This window comes from Hypomesus nipponensis, chromosome 15, assembly GCF_054491055.1.
Source record: "Hypomesus nipponensis isolate SF chromosome 15, ASM5449105v1, whole genome shotgun sequence".
NCBI classification, from domain to species: Eukaryota; Metazoa; Chordata; class Actinopteri; order Osmeriformes; family Osmeridae; genus Hypomesus; species Hypomesus nipponensis.
This window is the reverse complement of record NC_140375.1, coordinates 6,338,061-6,352,881: the sequence shown is the minus strand read 5'-3', so window position 1 is coordinate 6,352,881 and position 14,821 is coordinate 6,338,061. Positions and strand designations below refer to the sequence as shown.

General features: G+C 45.8%; 2 protein-coding genes across 7 annotated transcripts in view; one reads left to right on the top strand and one right to left on the bottom strand.

Moving 5' to 3' along the window:
* The window catches only part of phldb1b (pleckstrin homology-like domain, family B, member 1b), a 55,286-nt gene extending 52,716 nt beyond the window's left edge, over window positions 1-2,570 (top strand). For all 6 annotated transcript variants that reach the window (XM_084675229.1, XM_084675235.1, XM_084675231.1 and 3 more), the window contains one exon: window positions 324-2,570. In XM_084675229.1, coding sequence (XP_084531355.1) covers window positions 324-464 — 141 coding nt within the window. In that variant the 3' untranslated portion in view covers window positions 465-2,570. The remainder of the gene's footprint in view (window positions 1-323) is intronic.
* Window positions 2,266-14,625, bottom strand: LOC146257190 (alpha-2-macroglobulin-like). Its single transcript, XM_084675236.1, has 36 exons — window positions 14,480-14,625; window positions 13,982-14,165; window positions 13,152-13,308; window positions 13,019-13,071; window positions 12,694-12,714; window positions 12,353-12,521; window positions 12,103-12,187; window positions 11,876-12,002; window positions 11,554-11,668; window positions 11,158-11,267; window positions 10,810-10,974; window positions 10,414-10,650; window positions 10,083-10,146; window positions 9,831-9,976; window positions 9,576-9,725; window positions 9,258-9,452; window positions 8,889-8,985; window positions 8,487-8,595; window positions 8,048-8,273; window positions 7,651-7,777; window positions 7,237-7,358; window positions 7,055-7,106; window positions 6,858-6,941; window positions 6,441-6,617; window positions 6,204-6,285; window positions 5,899-6,055; window positions 5,681-5,755; window positions 5,298-5,463; window positions 4,958-5,154; window positions 4,658-4,873; window positions 4,410-4,528; window positions 4,211-4,301; window positions 4,028-4,096; window positions 3,740-3,845; window positions 3,581-3,622; window positions 2,266-3,012 (listed from the first exon to the last, which is right to left on the bottom strand). Exons 1-36 carry the CDS (start codon window positions 14,563-14,565, stop codon window positions 2,990-2,992), a joined length of 4,401 nt encoding a protein of 1,466 aa, XP_084531362.1. The 5' UTR covers window positions 14,566-14,625; the 3' UTR covers window positions 2,266-2,989.
* Between the last annotated feature and the right edge of the window lie 196 nt (window positions 14,626-14,821).

Sequence of the window (14,821 nt, the reverse complement as noted above, 5' to 3'; positions counted from 1 at the left end):
TGCGAGGCTATGTGTGTAAGAGTGTGTGTGGATGTGTGTGAGGTAAGTATGTGTGTAGCACGCTGACTAATAGTGTGATGTGGAATAACATGTCCCTGAACTCAGGGTGGGGGTCAGAGGTCAGCTCTAGTGTCCGGGGGGCTGTTCTCCTGTACCTCCCTGAGGTTTGACTTACCCTCTGCCTAGTCGCACGCTTACCTTGGACCTTTTTGTGTTTCGTGGATGATACTGATGCTCTGTGTTATCCTCACTCCCTCCCCTTCTCTTCTCCTATCTCTCCATATCTTTACTTTTCTCTCTCTCCTTCCCCCTCTTACTTTCAGAGCCCCAACCCATCTTTGACCTTCTGTGTGAAGACCCATGACAGGCTGTACTACATGGTGGCTCCTTCGCCTGAGGCCATGAGGATTTGGATGGACGTCATTGTCACCGGGGCGGAGGGATACACGCAGTTCCTCAACTGAGGTCAAGTGGAGGGATACACACCTGAACCACAGACAAAGGCCCTTCTAAGGCCTCGTTCTCTGTCTCCCAGCACTGGGAAAAAGCCTTTTGATTTTCTATGATTTTGTTACTTTTGATCAAATATTTTTAATCCGCATCACAATTTTTTTCTACTATTGCCTTGTTTGGGATGGAAAAAGGGAGCCCTGTAGTATAATGACACACACACAAGTATATACAGTAAACCAAAATGTAGTACTGACAAAGCCTTTCTATATCGCCAAATGGGGATCTTGTTTTAGTTACAGTTTTACAAACTATTCTGTTATTTTGTGCAGAATTTTGAAAGTTATTTTTTTTTTACACATTATATTGTTCAATATTGCCAAATGATATTATGCCAATGTTTTCTCTATAATGGTCCATCAATGGAATGCAATGAAATGTTCCATTAAGAGTAAATTGTGTTTATCCAGAAACTGCAGAAACATCTGCCATGGAGAGGTATAATGATCTAAGAGATATATTTTGAGACCTTATTTTATATGTTGTATATCAAAGCTTATAGAGATCAGTGGGGCTGGGACTACAATTACCAGTGTCCGTAGACAGCAGCTCAGGAGTCTATGTTTGTAGTTCTCACAATCCAAGTCCACTGTTAAAACTACACTGTGTCCATCTTATTTTGTCATGTGGCCAACCAATTACCCTTAAAGTGCGAAAACACATGTACACAAACACACACGTAAATAGAGGTAGGCCCAGTCTGTTTGCCAAGTCGTGCTAACTTGACCCCTAACAGGAAGCAGCCATCCACCACTGCCAGCCTACAACAGCAAGAGGCACACAGGAGCAAACACCACCCAACACTCTGTGCCTTGATCTCCCCAGTCATAATCCTAGTCTGAGACTGTCAATCTAGCTACATCCTGCTGCTGAACTAACCACCATTGAAGCTAATGTAATACTGTGTTTTTATACATGTTAAACAATGGTGATGTTTTGACAGACTTGCATGAAATATCTGTCTGTAGGGAAAGCAGGGTCTATCCCTTGCCCTAGTTGTAGTAGCCGCAATACTGGAGGGTTATAAAAAAAAAGAAACGTGCAACCAGACATGTATACATTTGGTTTGAACATGGGTGGGGTCAAACATGTCTATCAATCCATATTTCAACACTACCTTGCTCTGTCACAAATTATGTGTGGGGATGTTTCAATGGTCTATTGTCATTAGTAGGCTCATGTCCCTACTGTCCACCCTAAAACCTATGACCAGATCCACCTAGAACAGACAAGGTCCAGTCCAAACTTGACCCTACAGCTTTAAGAATCTGGACTGACCTGGTGTCATTGTAATGTCGATGATTGCAACATTGTGAAGGATTGATCAGGCCGTGATCAATCATTACCTTTTTTAATGTTATTTTTGTATTTTTAAGAGGCGTATGTGTGTTCGGTGTGTTTTATCTTTTGGTGGACGACTACAGTGACTGATCATGAGACTCTGCATGCAGGGTCCACATCATGACCCTGAGGTAGGGAGCTTCTGTGTCCTTTATGTAATTTATCTTTTAAATGATGCCTGAGATAGCAGATGTCAGTCTAGAAAGAAAAGTGATAAAAGACCTTAATATATATTCTCCTTCCTGCCTTTTCTCCCCCTTGCCCCTTCTGGGCTAATCCAAACTATTCTACAATTGTCCGGAGGAATCAGATCACTGTTAATGATAATTGATATTATCTTTGTTAGAAAAGAAACTGACTTTTATACTGTATAAATGAATGCCTGTATGAAAATTTTGTTTTTTCACCATTGACTGTCATTGAAGAACTTTATTGGTCACAGTACATATCGTGGATAAAGTGTTGTATCAATGCACTGTGTTTGTTCATACAGCTGAACACACACTCAGAGAAGAATACAAACACACACACACACACACACACACACACACACACAGTCAGTAGATTATCACACATCGCGACTGGCTCCTGTCAGCCTGCCACTCACCCAGTCAAGCACTCCTTGGACCAGGTTATGTTGACAGTATTGGTATCCTGTTTAATAAGGTACTTCAACATATGGAATTTGTATGATCTAGTAAACGGATGTTGCAGAAGAATGTGTTTTCTTGTCTTGCTTCAACACAGTAATAAAGCATGTATTCCCAGTACAGTGTCACTAGTTGGCCCCAGGGGGAACTTCAGCAACACTGACATGGTATTGCTGTAAATCGACTATGAACTGTGAAATGAACATGTTCTGATTAGGTGGATGGGGTCATTACTGGCAAAAACAAACAAACACAAACACATTGTAAAAAAAAAAAAGGTAAAATTTTAGCTCTTTAGCCAATTCAATGACACTTTTACAGCAGGCCTCATCAGTTCCACCATTTGTTGGGTTGTTTTCAGGAACTACACAAAAGCATAATAAAAATAATCACATACATGTAAGGCTTGGCAGAAATCAATGATTCCACAAAGGAAGCAAATGGTTCATCTCTGCTCCAATCAGCAAGAAGAATATTCTCCAGGTATTCTACAGCTCATTGATGTCATCACCTGTGTAAATACAATTACAAACAGCAACAGGGTTTCACCAAGAACATTGTCAATATGTGGTTGGTGTGACTGGCTACTAATAGACTGAAGGGGTGGTCACACTCAGGCCAAACAAATAGCACCTCATTCATTCCTTCATCCATTGACCACACAAGATTCCATCTTGCCATGCTCCAAGTTATTATCTTGTGCCCTAATCACAGTGGTTCGGACCACTGACTATGAGGAACTACTGGCAGCTATGGCTGGGGATGAAGTAAGTAAGTGATAGACAGATAGTTCCACCATAAAAAATTGTGAAAGTGCCTGTCCCAGATGGTTATGTGTAATAAACCATCTGGTGAGTCAGTTATGAACCCCTACCCTAGCGCCGAAACGTTCTAGTCCCCGCTTATTTTGCCACAGCACGCTAATACATTATTCACTGTAAATGTAGGTGTAGCTGCCCCTTAACAGACAGTCAATCAACCCTGGGTCCAATATGTTACATTACTGGAAAAATACCTATTCAAATGTGTATTTATGTTATTTGAAGCAGCATGTTGAAGGAGCGATGGTAGGAACTTACCCTCAGCGCATGGAGAGCTGTAGTCGCTAACCGCCACGTCACCTGAGGAGACACTCAAATTTAGACTTCATTTATACACTCACAACCATAATAACAAAGCATGCCTAAAACACTGTTGTTTTTCCATCTCTCCTTTTCCTTTTCTAAATGTGTTCATACTTGTCTGGTAGTAGTCGTAGACCTTGACCACAGCAGGTTTGAGGTTCCTAACTGGAAGGTCCTCCTGGATGACCAGGATGTAAGACTGGGTTTCCTGCTGCTTGAGCTTGAAAACACGGTTAAACATTAGAGACTGTTGATTTGGTTTTCAGTATTGGGTTGATTTGCAGTTATGGCAGTAATCAAGTCCATTTTGACACTGTTCTGAAATATTCTAAAACTTTTAAAATCATGCAGATTAGTCCAATTGAAGTGCTATGAAAGATTTGTGAAACTCTTGAAACCTACCCCGTCAACATAGATGATAACATGTCCGTCCTCCTCATCGACACGCTTCACTGTGCTGGACTTTTGCAGCTGACAGAGGAGGAAGAGAACAAGTTAGTAAAAAATATAGAAGAGGATTTAACGGAAGCAGTATTTCTGTATGCTCTTGGTACTAGTTAACTGTATTTCTACGTTTGAACTCACAGGTCTGAGGGAGCTCTTGTCTAGGATGAAGCCAGACAGAAGCTTGACGTTGATAATGACCATGTTGGTCTCCTTCCGGCGACCATTGTACCTAAAACACACAAACGTTTTAAACAAACTTTCCAAACTTCTTTCTTCAAGTTTGTACAGCTTTATGGGCTGTGTTAGATGTAGTTATCCATGGCTGGGGATCCAGTACCTGACATTCACAGTCACAATGAGAGAGGGTTTGGTGATGTTGCACAACCCAACCACCTCAGTCGTCACGTTGAAGGCTGAGAAGTCCGGAGGAGGAGGGATGTTGTAACGCAGAGCCATCTGAAATAGGAACAGTGGATTACAGTTCAGTCAGTTATGCTGTATGTTGACATCAAATATCAGCCCCACAGTATTTGTAAAACTATCAAGGTGACGCAGATAAGAAGAATCACGAGGCATATGTCTCACCTGGAGGAAGACACAGCTCTTTCCTTCAGCCCTGATCTTATAGTCCCCAGGCACCTCCCCTAGTGGAGACTCCTGGTACAGCAGGCGGTTGTTCTGGTCCACCTTGAACTCTTGCCTCGAGCCCCCAGTTGAGGTCACCACCACTGTACTGGCTCCCTCCGGACTGTAAGTGGCAGCACCGTACCTGGCCAGGGCCTGTAGCGCCACAACTGTATCCTGGTGAAAGGCAGGCAGGTTGGTACTGATAACCGTTATACCCAGATAGGTTTAAAGTTTTGGATGAATGGAGTTACAGTCTACCTGTGTGGAAGAGAACCCTCCATAAGGGTTCTGTTGCTGGGCCAACCAGCGGACGATGCTGGATGAGTAGTCCAGGCCGAAGCCCTCCACAGGCGGTCCAGAGAGCAGAGCCAGCAGCACGTATGACGTCATCTCCACCTCAATGGAGTCCAGGCCCTTCCCAGAAGCCTCCGCTCTCTCCCAGTGGCGAGTGCCGTCTGTGAAGGGAACTAAGGTTCAAGGCTAAAAATGCACTACCCGCCCAACGATATGTATCAACGCTAGCCAGGCAACTAGCTAGCATACAAGACAACAAGACAGCCATCAAACCAACCATCTCAAAAGCCAGACAGCCAGGTACCTGTGGTTTTGGCCTTCAGGTGCAGGTGTGTGATGAGTTTGCTGCGCGTGTCCTGGTCCCCGGCCAGTGAGAAGGTGTAGGAGAGCAGGGCTGTGGTGTACAGGTTCTCCAGTGGGGCAGCCACTGCCGTCTTTAGGCAAGCCAGACACCGGTCCACCATGGGGTCCTGGTGACACAGCAGCAAAGAAGCACTCAGCTCCACTCTGCCTGTCTAACACATATCTGTAGAGCACAGGACTGTGTTCTAGCATGCTATGCTAAATGAAACAATGTGCTGTATCTCTATGGTTAGCACAATGACCAGAACTGCAAGGGTTTTGGATCATTGTAAAGTTGTGGAGAGTGGTGATCTGTAGATGGGGGTTAACTGGGTTTACACTCACAGTAGTGTTGAGTCCCAGCTCCAGCAGAGCAGCAGTGATGTAGGCAGTCAGGGACACGTCATCACTCACACCTCCCTGAAAACAGGAAAAACACAGTTAGCCACTCTCAGAAGAATAAGCAACACTATCAGCCAATCACAAGAGAACAGGGAACAGTCAGCCAATAACAGTATTGCTTGAAAGATTGAAATTGCCTGCTCCCTCGCCCTCCCCTTCACCTTCATGCCATTGTGGAAGAGTTTCCCAACAGAAGCAATGCAGCCATCAGGTTGCTGAAGACCGGCCAACCAGGACTTTGCCTTGGCGATGTGGGCGGGGTCAACAAAGATGAAGGGCCGTGCTCCTCCGAAAGACTTCATCACAAACGATGTCAGCCTGAGGTCACACAGAAAACACCTGAACTTGAACTTCAATAACTTTGTCTGGGATGTAGTCACCATTGACTCGTACAATCCAATCTACAAACAACTCCAGTATTCAAACATTTGTTGTGTGTTGTGTGTGAGAAGGAGTTCAGACTCACCAGGTGTTGCCAGACTCATCACTCTTACCGAAAGCGCTGTATGAGCCATCATCATGCTTATAGTTGAGCTCCCTTTGGTAGCCTGCAAGAACATGGTGGTTTACTGCAGTTTGCAAGCCATCCATCTATACAACCATCCTTCCAGCTTCATCCATCCATCCATCCATCCATCCTCTTGGGCCATCCATCAATGTATTTCCCCACCAAACCACCCAAACTTCTCCCAGTGTGACTCACCACTCTCTAGGAAGTGTGTGGCCTTGTCTTGGACCTCAGGGGTCAGTTGCCTGGTGCTCTGCAGGTACGTCAAGATGTAGATGTTTGGTGCAAACAGAACCATGTTCTGCTCGCCACATCCATAGGGCATGGCCAGAAGACTGTCCAGGTTCTTCATGGCTCGACCCATCAGGTCACCTTGGAGGGGAGGACTGGACAGTGAGTAATGTTGTAGAGAGGAATCAACTGATGACTGAACAGCTCAAGTTAACGTGATGCTGTAACCCTGTCTATATGACAAACATGCAAGTCTACACAATGAATCTTCCTATCTGACATGACAGATATTCCAGAGGCAGGAACTGCAGGAAATGTTAAAACACCAGATGGTTCATAATGGTTAGAGTTTCAGTACAGGACAAGAACATTATGTTTTACCTAGGACAGAGATGGAGGCCTTGGGTGATCCTTCCACAAACACTTCTGGCAGCTTCAGAGAGATGTCCCTCTCTACTGGACCCTCTGGAAATAGCAGACACACACATCAACAACAAAAAATGTCAAAGCAACACTCCTAACCAAAATCTGCAAACTGTTAGATGCTGCGATGACACCACCAGTTTCAGAACACCTACCAGCAGGGCAGAGCAGAGCGTTGTGGCTCAATGTCTGCTGGGTTCCCTCTGCCTGGAAACAATGAAGGAAGAGAAAAGGAGTAAAGATACTAAGTAAACTAACTCAGTGACATTAATATAAGACTGAGAAAGTAAAGGACAAAACAAACTTGAACACACTACCTTGAGTTTGTAGTACTCACCTCCACCAACAGGGGTCGGATCACTGTGTCAATGCGGCCCTTCTCAGGCAGTGAGGCAACCTCATTGCCACAAAGATCCTCCGTCTTCAAAGCCTCTGCACTCACCTTCACACTCACCTCCCCTACACACACACACGCACACGCACACGCACACGCACACGCACACACACACATTAACATGCATGTCTAGTTACAGAGACACCAAATCTCTTGGTACACAGGAAGATACATCAGTATTCAGGTCGAGCCTAAAGTACCTCACTTTCACAGGGGGTGTCACTTTTCTCATGTACTATGGATTGACAGCACCCTCTTCTCTATTACCTCCCTCTGCCTACTCTCTATCACCCCTTCCTACTATGACAGTTGTACACCACTCCTATCCTGGGTGCTAGCGGGTTCCTGGAAGCTCACCGAGGGCAGTGGGGGTGATGATCCAACGGAATGTTCTGCTCTCGTCGGCACACAGACACACCTGGTACTGGCAGCCATCACAGGTCTTGGCGCTAAACTGATCAGATTCCGGCAGAGTCACTTTCACCTGGGAAGGGATCAGATCACAATACGGACAAATACACCGCAATCATCAATGAAGGAAAAATAAATTGTTCAGGCATACAGACATGGGACCTTTGGCTACCAATGCATTGTGGTGGATGGCAAAATAAGCTCAATGTGGGTTTTGTGTATTTATAGATACGAAGTTATAAGGGATTTCTGGACAACCACAACCCTCGCAACTGCAACAGCCCAACAGCCTCAGAAAGCTGCTTTAGTGTCAAATAGCCCCATGTCAGATGTCATACTGTACCATGATGCACTTGGAGAGGTAGTTGAAGACGGTGGCACGGAGGATGAACACCTCACCACGGATGACGGAGTAGGGCAGGGTGAGGCTGAGGAAGAAAGGCTGGAAGGCAGTGAGGGCAGTGTCGGGGGCCAGACCCAGACCCACAGAGGACGTACAGAAGGCCCCAGCAGCCCACTTAGTGATGGTGTCAGGAACCGTCTTCTCTAGCGACACTGAGCCCGAGTCTCTGCAGCACAGACAGAACCAGCCAGATTAGTCTATGAGCTGGTCTCTAGGGTTACTAGAGACTAGTGGCTTGAACATGCTAAATCATATGTGCTTTGTGTGCGTGATTCTACTTTTGAGAGTTTTAAAGTCATTCTGATGACAAGTTACATTGAACATAATATTCTTCTTTTTTATCATCACCAGTATTAGGACGTAATCTGAGTGAGCCTACCCAACAGGCACCAGATCCCAGATCCAGGTCTCAGGGAAGTAGGTTCTCACGGTCTCCAGAGATTCTTCTGCTCTTCTTCTACCACCTTCTGGAACAATCCAGGCGCCACCTGCATAGTATCACATTTTAATGACACACTTCATATACAAAATGTCAGTAAGGAAGTTTGCCATGGTAAACCAAAGAGCTGTTAGATATAGTTTGTGGTTAGACAGTCGTTTTAAATTATATCTGGAAAACAATTTAAGATTATAAAGTTTAATCAATACTATCCCAAGTGTGGATGTAAACACTATGTTATATTGATAATTCCTGATTTAATATTCAATCCACAACATTTTATCATTCAGTAATAACTGAGGAAGAAGCTAACCACCAAACAATCACGTTGTGATTACTTACCAGACTCCATCATGTCGTCATACATATAGCTTATTCGCGAATCACAGTCAAAAGGTCTTTTCACATCGGAGTTGGTGAGGATCTTAATTCCCACACCCTGGAAGAGGAAATCAAAGGGCATTTTAAGAGGAACTACATCAGGAACAAGACACATCTATCTGGTGAGTTTGTTTACCTTCATGACACAAACCCAGTACTCAACAGCAATGGGAAAGCACTCTTGTATCAACATTGTGATTTTTTTACGTTAGATGAACTTGGTTTAGGACTCGAAAAATGCGCTCCATAATGTAATAAATGAGTGCTATAAATACAAGTCCTTCTTATAACACATAGAATGCCAACCCTCATTTAAAGATGCCCTCTCACTTTAAATATGCTGTAGACGTCGTTCATGTCTTGCTTAGGTTCATAGAAGGAACGTTTCTTGCGGCTGGGTGGGTCATCAGCTGGTTCTTCATCTACAAAAGACAATTCTATCATTCGCAGGCAGGGGTATGGTTCATGGTCCTCTATGGAGTAATGGTAGCCAGCCAGCTTATCGACTGGTAACAGCTTGTACACCTGCACATAGGAAACATGAATTCAGTGGTTAGATTGTGGTCGGTGTGTTAGGTCAGAACAGTTGTCTGTATGTGTCCAGAGTGTGGTCTCGCCGTGTGGTTAGACTGTGCAGTCAGAACATACCGATTTAACACTGAGCTCCTTTTCAGGCTTCAGCAGCAGGACAGACTGGTCGATGGCCCTGATGGAGCAGAGAGAGCCAGGCGCAGCCTGCAGGCTCAGGGACGTCTTCTCCCCAGGGAGCTCCTGAGGCAACGAGAAGCTCAGAGAAACCTGCACACAAACACACATCATTATGTACAGAGTACACACCTGCACACAGTGGATGTGGAGAAGACATACTGTATGGACTGACTATTACTGTAACATGGAGCCTACCTTGTTCTTCAGGCAGAGCCGTATGGGGAAGTCCTGGCTGTCTGCAACAGCCTCTCCGCTGGGCATGACTGTGTACATAACCACCTGGGCAAAGGGTGCAAGGTCTACCATCTTCTGAAGGGGTACAGTCAACTCCCCTCTATTGACTGGAGATAGAGGAACACACAAGAAGCAAATGGAAATTACTTATCGCTCTAGCTCCCAGTACAACGTCACACTGTCTGGTAATTTAGTGACAGATATTAACTGTACCTGTCTGCTTCGTCACAGTCACAGGTATGCGTCCATGATGCACCACGCTGCCTCTTGACATCACCTGCAACCACAACACAACTGACTGTAGTACCACAAGAAGCTTCAACTAATCCTCTACTGTATTGAGACCAGCTTCTCATATCTGTACTCATGGGGCACTCATAATACTTTTGGGGCACCATGAGAGATTGCAATTCCCCCCCCCCATTTTGGTTATGTCTGTTATTCATTCAAAACGTTTTGATGGGCCTCCCCCCCCATTGGAACCCTGGGTAGTCAGTCCCACACACAAACACACACTTTGACGCCCATGTCTGTACTATCTCACCATGTAAAAGAAGTCCAGAGTCTTCTGGCCCTCCTTAAGCTCCTCCCCACTGATGATGTAGGTGGCGCCCACTGTGGCGTCTGTCTCACAGGACAAGGTCTGGCTGGCCTGCTGGATCCTCACAAAGCTCTTGCTCTTGGAGTAGAAGGCCTTGAGACTGTGGTGGGCTGAGCCGTACTCTGGAAGGCGTCGGTCTCTAACATACGGATGCCTGTCCTCTTTAAACCTGGTGCGAGCCTTTAGGGAGAGAAACGTGGACAGGAGAGACAGCTGGGTTGAGGGGACTTTGAACTCCAGGATGGAAATACAGAAAAAGAGAGGAAGAAAGTTAGTGGGTTAAAGAAAGAAAGAGAAATAAAGTAAAAAAGCGATACAGTAGGGAGAGAGAGAGCAGACCTGTAGGGATACATGTTCACTCCATAGCGAGGTGTCCAGAGAGAAGGGCACCATGCCCTTGCTGTCTGTGGTCAGGGTCCAGTTATTCACAGGGGCACCAGTCTGCAGGAACAGGTAGACCAGCTCGTTGGCTGCAGGGGAGGAGTCTGGGCCCACCACCTTGATCTGGAAACCCACAGGACATACTGGGATGACTGGACTACAGATGAACACCAGGGCAGGTTCAGTGACCTCTGGATCCATAGAAGCTATATTTAACACTCGCCGATGTTATTGGCACTGTCACTGATAACAGAAAGTGGATAATGTGGTCAATGATATCTGCGGTCGTTGCTTCTCATTGGTCACCTTGCCCTGGTAGGGGATGCCTGGCTTGTAGGCCGAAGGGGCGTCCTCAAATGTGACCTTTCTGATCGCGCTGGAGAATGTTGCGCTGCCGCTGCCCTTCAGGACCACCTCTGGAGGAAGAACATGGAATGGGGGGTCAAGGGTCACAGGGAAAAACATGATTGTATCCTGCTCCTCTTTCTGAACCCATCCTTCCCCTCCTCTACTTCTCCTTCTCTCTCTACCTCCTCCTTCACTCCTTCTCGTCTCGTACCTGTCGCATACTTCACCCTGCCCTCTCCAAACACCTCCCTCCCTCCCCCATGCTCTCATTAGCTCTCTTAGCTCATACTTGTCCAGTACACCTCCATCTCCCCCTCCTCTACTGCTCCTTCTTCTCCTCTCTTTCTAACTTACCTGTCCCATACTCCTCCATCTCTGCCTGCACCTGGAAGCTGTCCCGGAAGCCAGACATGTTCAGGTTGAACTGCGTCACATCCACCACTTGTGTTGCACAGCCACTTTTGTCCGTCTTCACAATCAACCAAACAAAAGAGGAAGAGTGTACTAATATTACAAGAGGCACAATCATTTCATTAATCCTATAAATTCCTCATGAGGTAATTATATCAAATGAAGATGTATTGCAGTTCTACAAAGAGACCCAGGCAAAGAACAGTTCCTCACAGACCCCACAGTCATCCATGGAACGAGATAACCTGCGTCAAGCCTAACATACAATTATTTCATATTTCCTGCAGATGTCTAAGTGGTTTTCCTCGTCCAATAGCCAGCGGTATTTGTATCCCTTCTTCCTGCAGACCTCAGCCTTCACAGAGCCCAGGACAGGCTTTCCATACGTGTACCTGAAGAGAAGCAACACACCTGTCAAACTTCCTGACTTGATGGCCATTGACTGCTTCCTGGTTGACTTGTGATGGCATCACCATCTCCATGAGAACTTACTTTCCACAGACCCTGAGAGTGACCTCTGTGTCCAGGATGGTGATGACGCTGGGTAGCTGGACCTTCACCTCGTACTTAGGAAGGACTGAGAGGAGGGCAGGGAATGAGCACAGAACTATATCCAGACACATACATTGTTACAGACTCTGCTGGACAGTGATAGAGAGTGATACAGGCAATAACACAGACACAAACAGGGATGTACACATTAAAACACCATTACAGACACAGGCATAGCTAGATGGCTGACCATATTCCTTGATGTCGAAGGAATGTTTAATCTGTTTTCCCTTCTCAGTCCAGGCGGTGATGGTGTAGGCACCCTGGGTGGCCTCTGGTGTTGTGGGGTGGGACAAGTCCAGGATGCCGCTCACTGTTGATTGGTTTAGCCACTGAGCGATGCGGTTGGAGTTGGGGTCCTTTGCACCAATCAGATAAGGAGAAATATAAAGTTCTGATGGTGAGTTTGTTCTTTTGAAGCTAACTCTATTCTTATGAAAATGCACAAGTCTTAAGGTGACTTGATTATTTAATTGACTATCATTTGTATTATATGTTCTAGGTTTGTACTTCAATATTAACTGATATTACCTGAAGCTCCACAGTTTGAAACTGTAAAAGAGAGAGATGCAGTGTTAGACATTGTCAGATGGTATATTATGTGTGTGTGTGGGTGAGTCAGAGCCCTTTGTACTCTTCTACACTCATGCTCTGACTAAATCAACTGTACTCAAGGTCATTGCACCGTCCCAACCTCCCAACCTCCCTCCCACCCCCCAGCACCCTCCTGGATTACAGCACAGCTCCTACTCTCATCCTGTCAGCCATCTTCCCCTTGCTCCATGGAGGTCATAGCTCTATTAAACTAATCACAGACTTATCAACCCAAAAACAACAGACTCACAAAGCAGCTCACCATCTGATTGTGCGGCACAAAACTGGAATCCAACGAGACGATTCGAAACTGAACTGAAAGGGTAAGATAGCAGACATTTAAAAATATGTTACTGCAGATTACACTGTGTGTAGTCCTAGAGCTAGTCTCCTACCCTTCTGGCCAGGTTTGTAGATGGGCTTGTCTGTCTGGACGAGGGTGATGAAGGTGGAGGGTCTGATGAGGATCTTGGCCTTCTTGCTCATGGAGTCTTTCTCTCCGGTCACTGAGACATGGAGGGTGGCCACAGTCTCACGGACCACAGGGGGGACCTGCAAGACACGCATGGACACTTCAGATCTAGACCTCTGTGTTTGTGACACTTATGGTACCAGTACAACAGAGATATAGTAGATTAGTGGGTTAGTATGATGAGGCCAGTATAGTGACACCAGAGACCCATGGACTTGGGATATCTCCTCAACACAGAGCTGTCTAATTAATCAGGTCAGATTACAGGTAGAGGCAGGTATACCTGATCTCAGGTCAGATCATGGGAAGAGGCAGGTATAACTGATCTCAGGTCAGATCATGGGAAGAGGCAGGTATAACTGATCTCAGGTCAGATCATGGGAAGAGGCAGGCATAACTGATCTCAGGTCAGATCATGGGAAGAGGCAGGTATAACTGATCTCAGGTCAGATCATCGGAAGAGGCAGGCATAACTGATCTCAGGTCAGATCATGGGAAGAGGCAGGTATACCTGATCTCAGGTCAGATCATCGGAAGATGAAGGGACAACCAGGGTGCAAATCACGGGAGGGTTTGGGGGGGTCTGACCCCCCTAATTAAGACTTGGACCCCCCAAAAAAGAGCTAAAAACAACAGGTTCGGGGGGGTCGAGACACACCCTCGAGAAGAAGTTGACCCCCCCGATTGTCATTGTATATTCGCACTCTGGGTACAACTGATCTCAGGTCAGATCATGGGTAGATGGAGGTGTACCTGGAAGGACAGGCAGCGGTAAAAGTCCTGGGAGACCCCAGTCTCCTCCAGCAGGGTTGCTTTGGCCTGCTCCAGCTGCAGGATCACCCTGAGGGAGAGGGGCTCTGTGGGGCCATGAACCTGGGCACACACAGTCTCCATCCCGCCTCCCACCACCTGGGAGCTCATGGTCACCATGTAGATACTGCAGAGAGGGGGGAGGAGAAGATCCTTACGTTATCTGCTTATTATATAAAGTGACAAAATCAAACATTTTAGATGTTAATTTTATGTCAACAAATCTGTCACGTCGCAGTCATGGTGCACTAATATGTGAATGATTGCAACAACAGTCTAGACGTGGATGCGCATGCAAATCCATTAAGTAGAAGTTGGCTATACTTTCGATTCATTTAAGGTGCGCAAAGAAAAATACTTAGAAATGTATTAAATATTAAACAAAGTTGTATTTTTTACGCATATACTTTCATGTTTGGTCGACAGGTTTTTTCCACTTACGATTCATTGAAGATACGCGATGTTGCAGTTTGCAAAAGCGCAGATGCGATCACAAGGACGCTGAGCATGTTCAAGTTATGTCGCATAGCTGTTGTCGCTGCAGATGCGCTCCTCTTGAGCACTTTCTAAAATGTGTTGTCAACCGACAGTCCCTCACGAGTGTCACTGAACGGTGCTGTTCATATTGAACTAGTCTACACTCCCCCTGTCGCTCCCAAAACGCTTGGTTCCCAGCAGTCTCCTCCCTCTTTTCATTTCTTCCGAAAAGGGTTGGTGTACATTTCTGTGTGACATATTGACTAATATTATATTGTGCAACGTGTAGGGGTCAAAGGTCAGCCG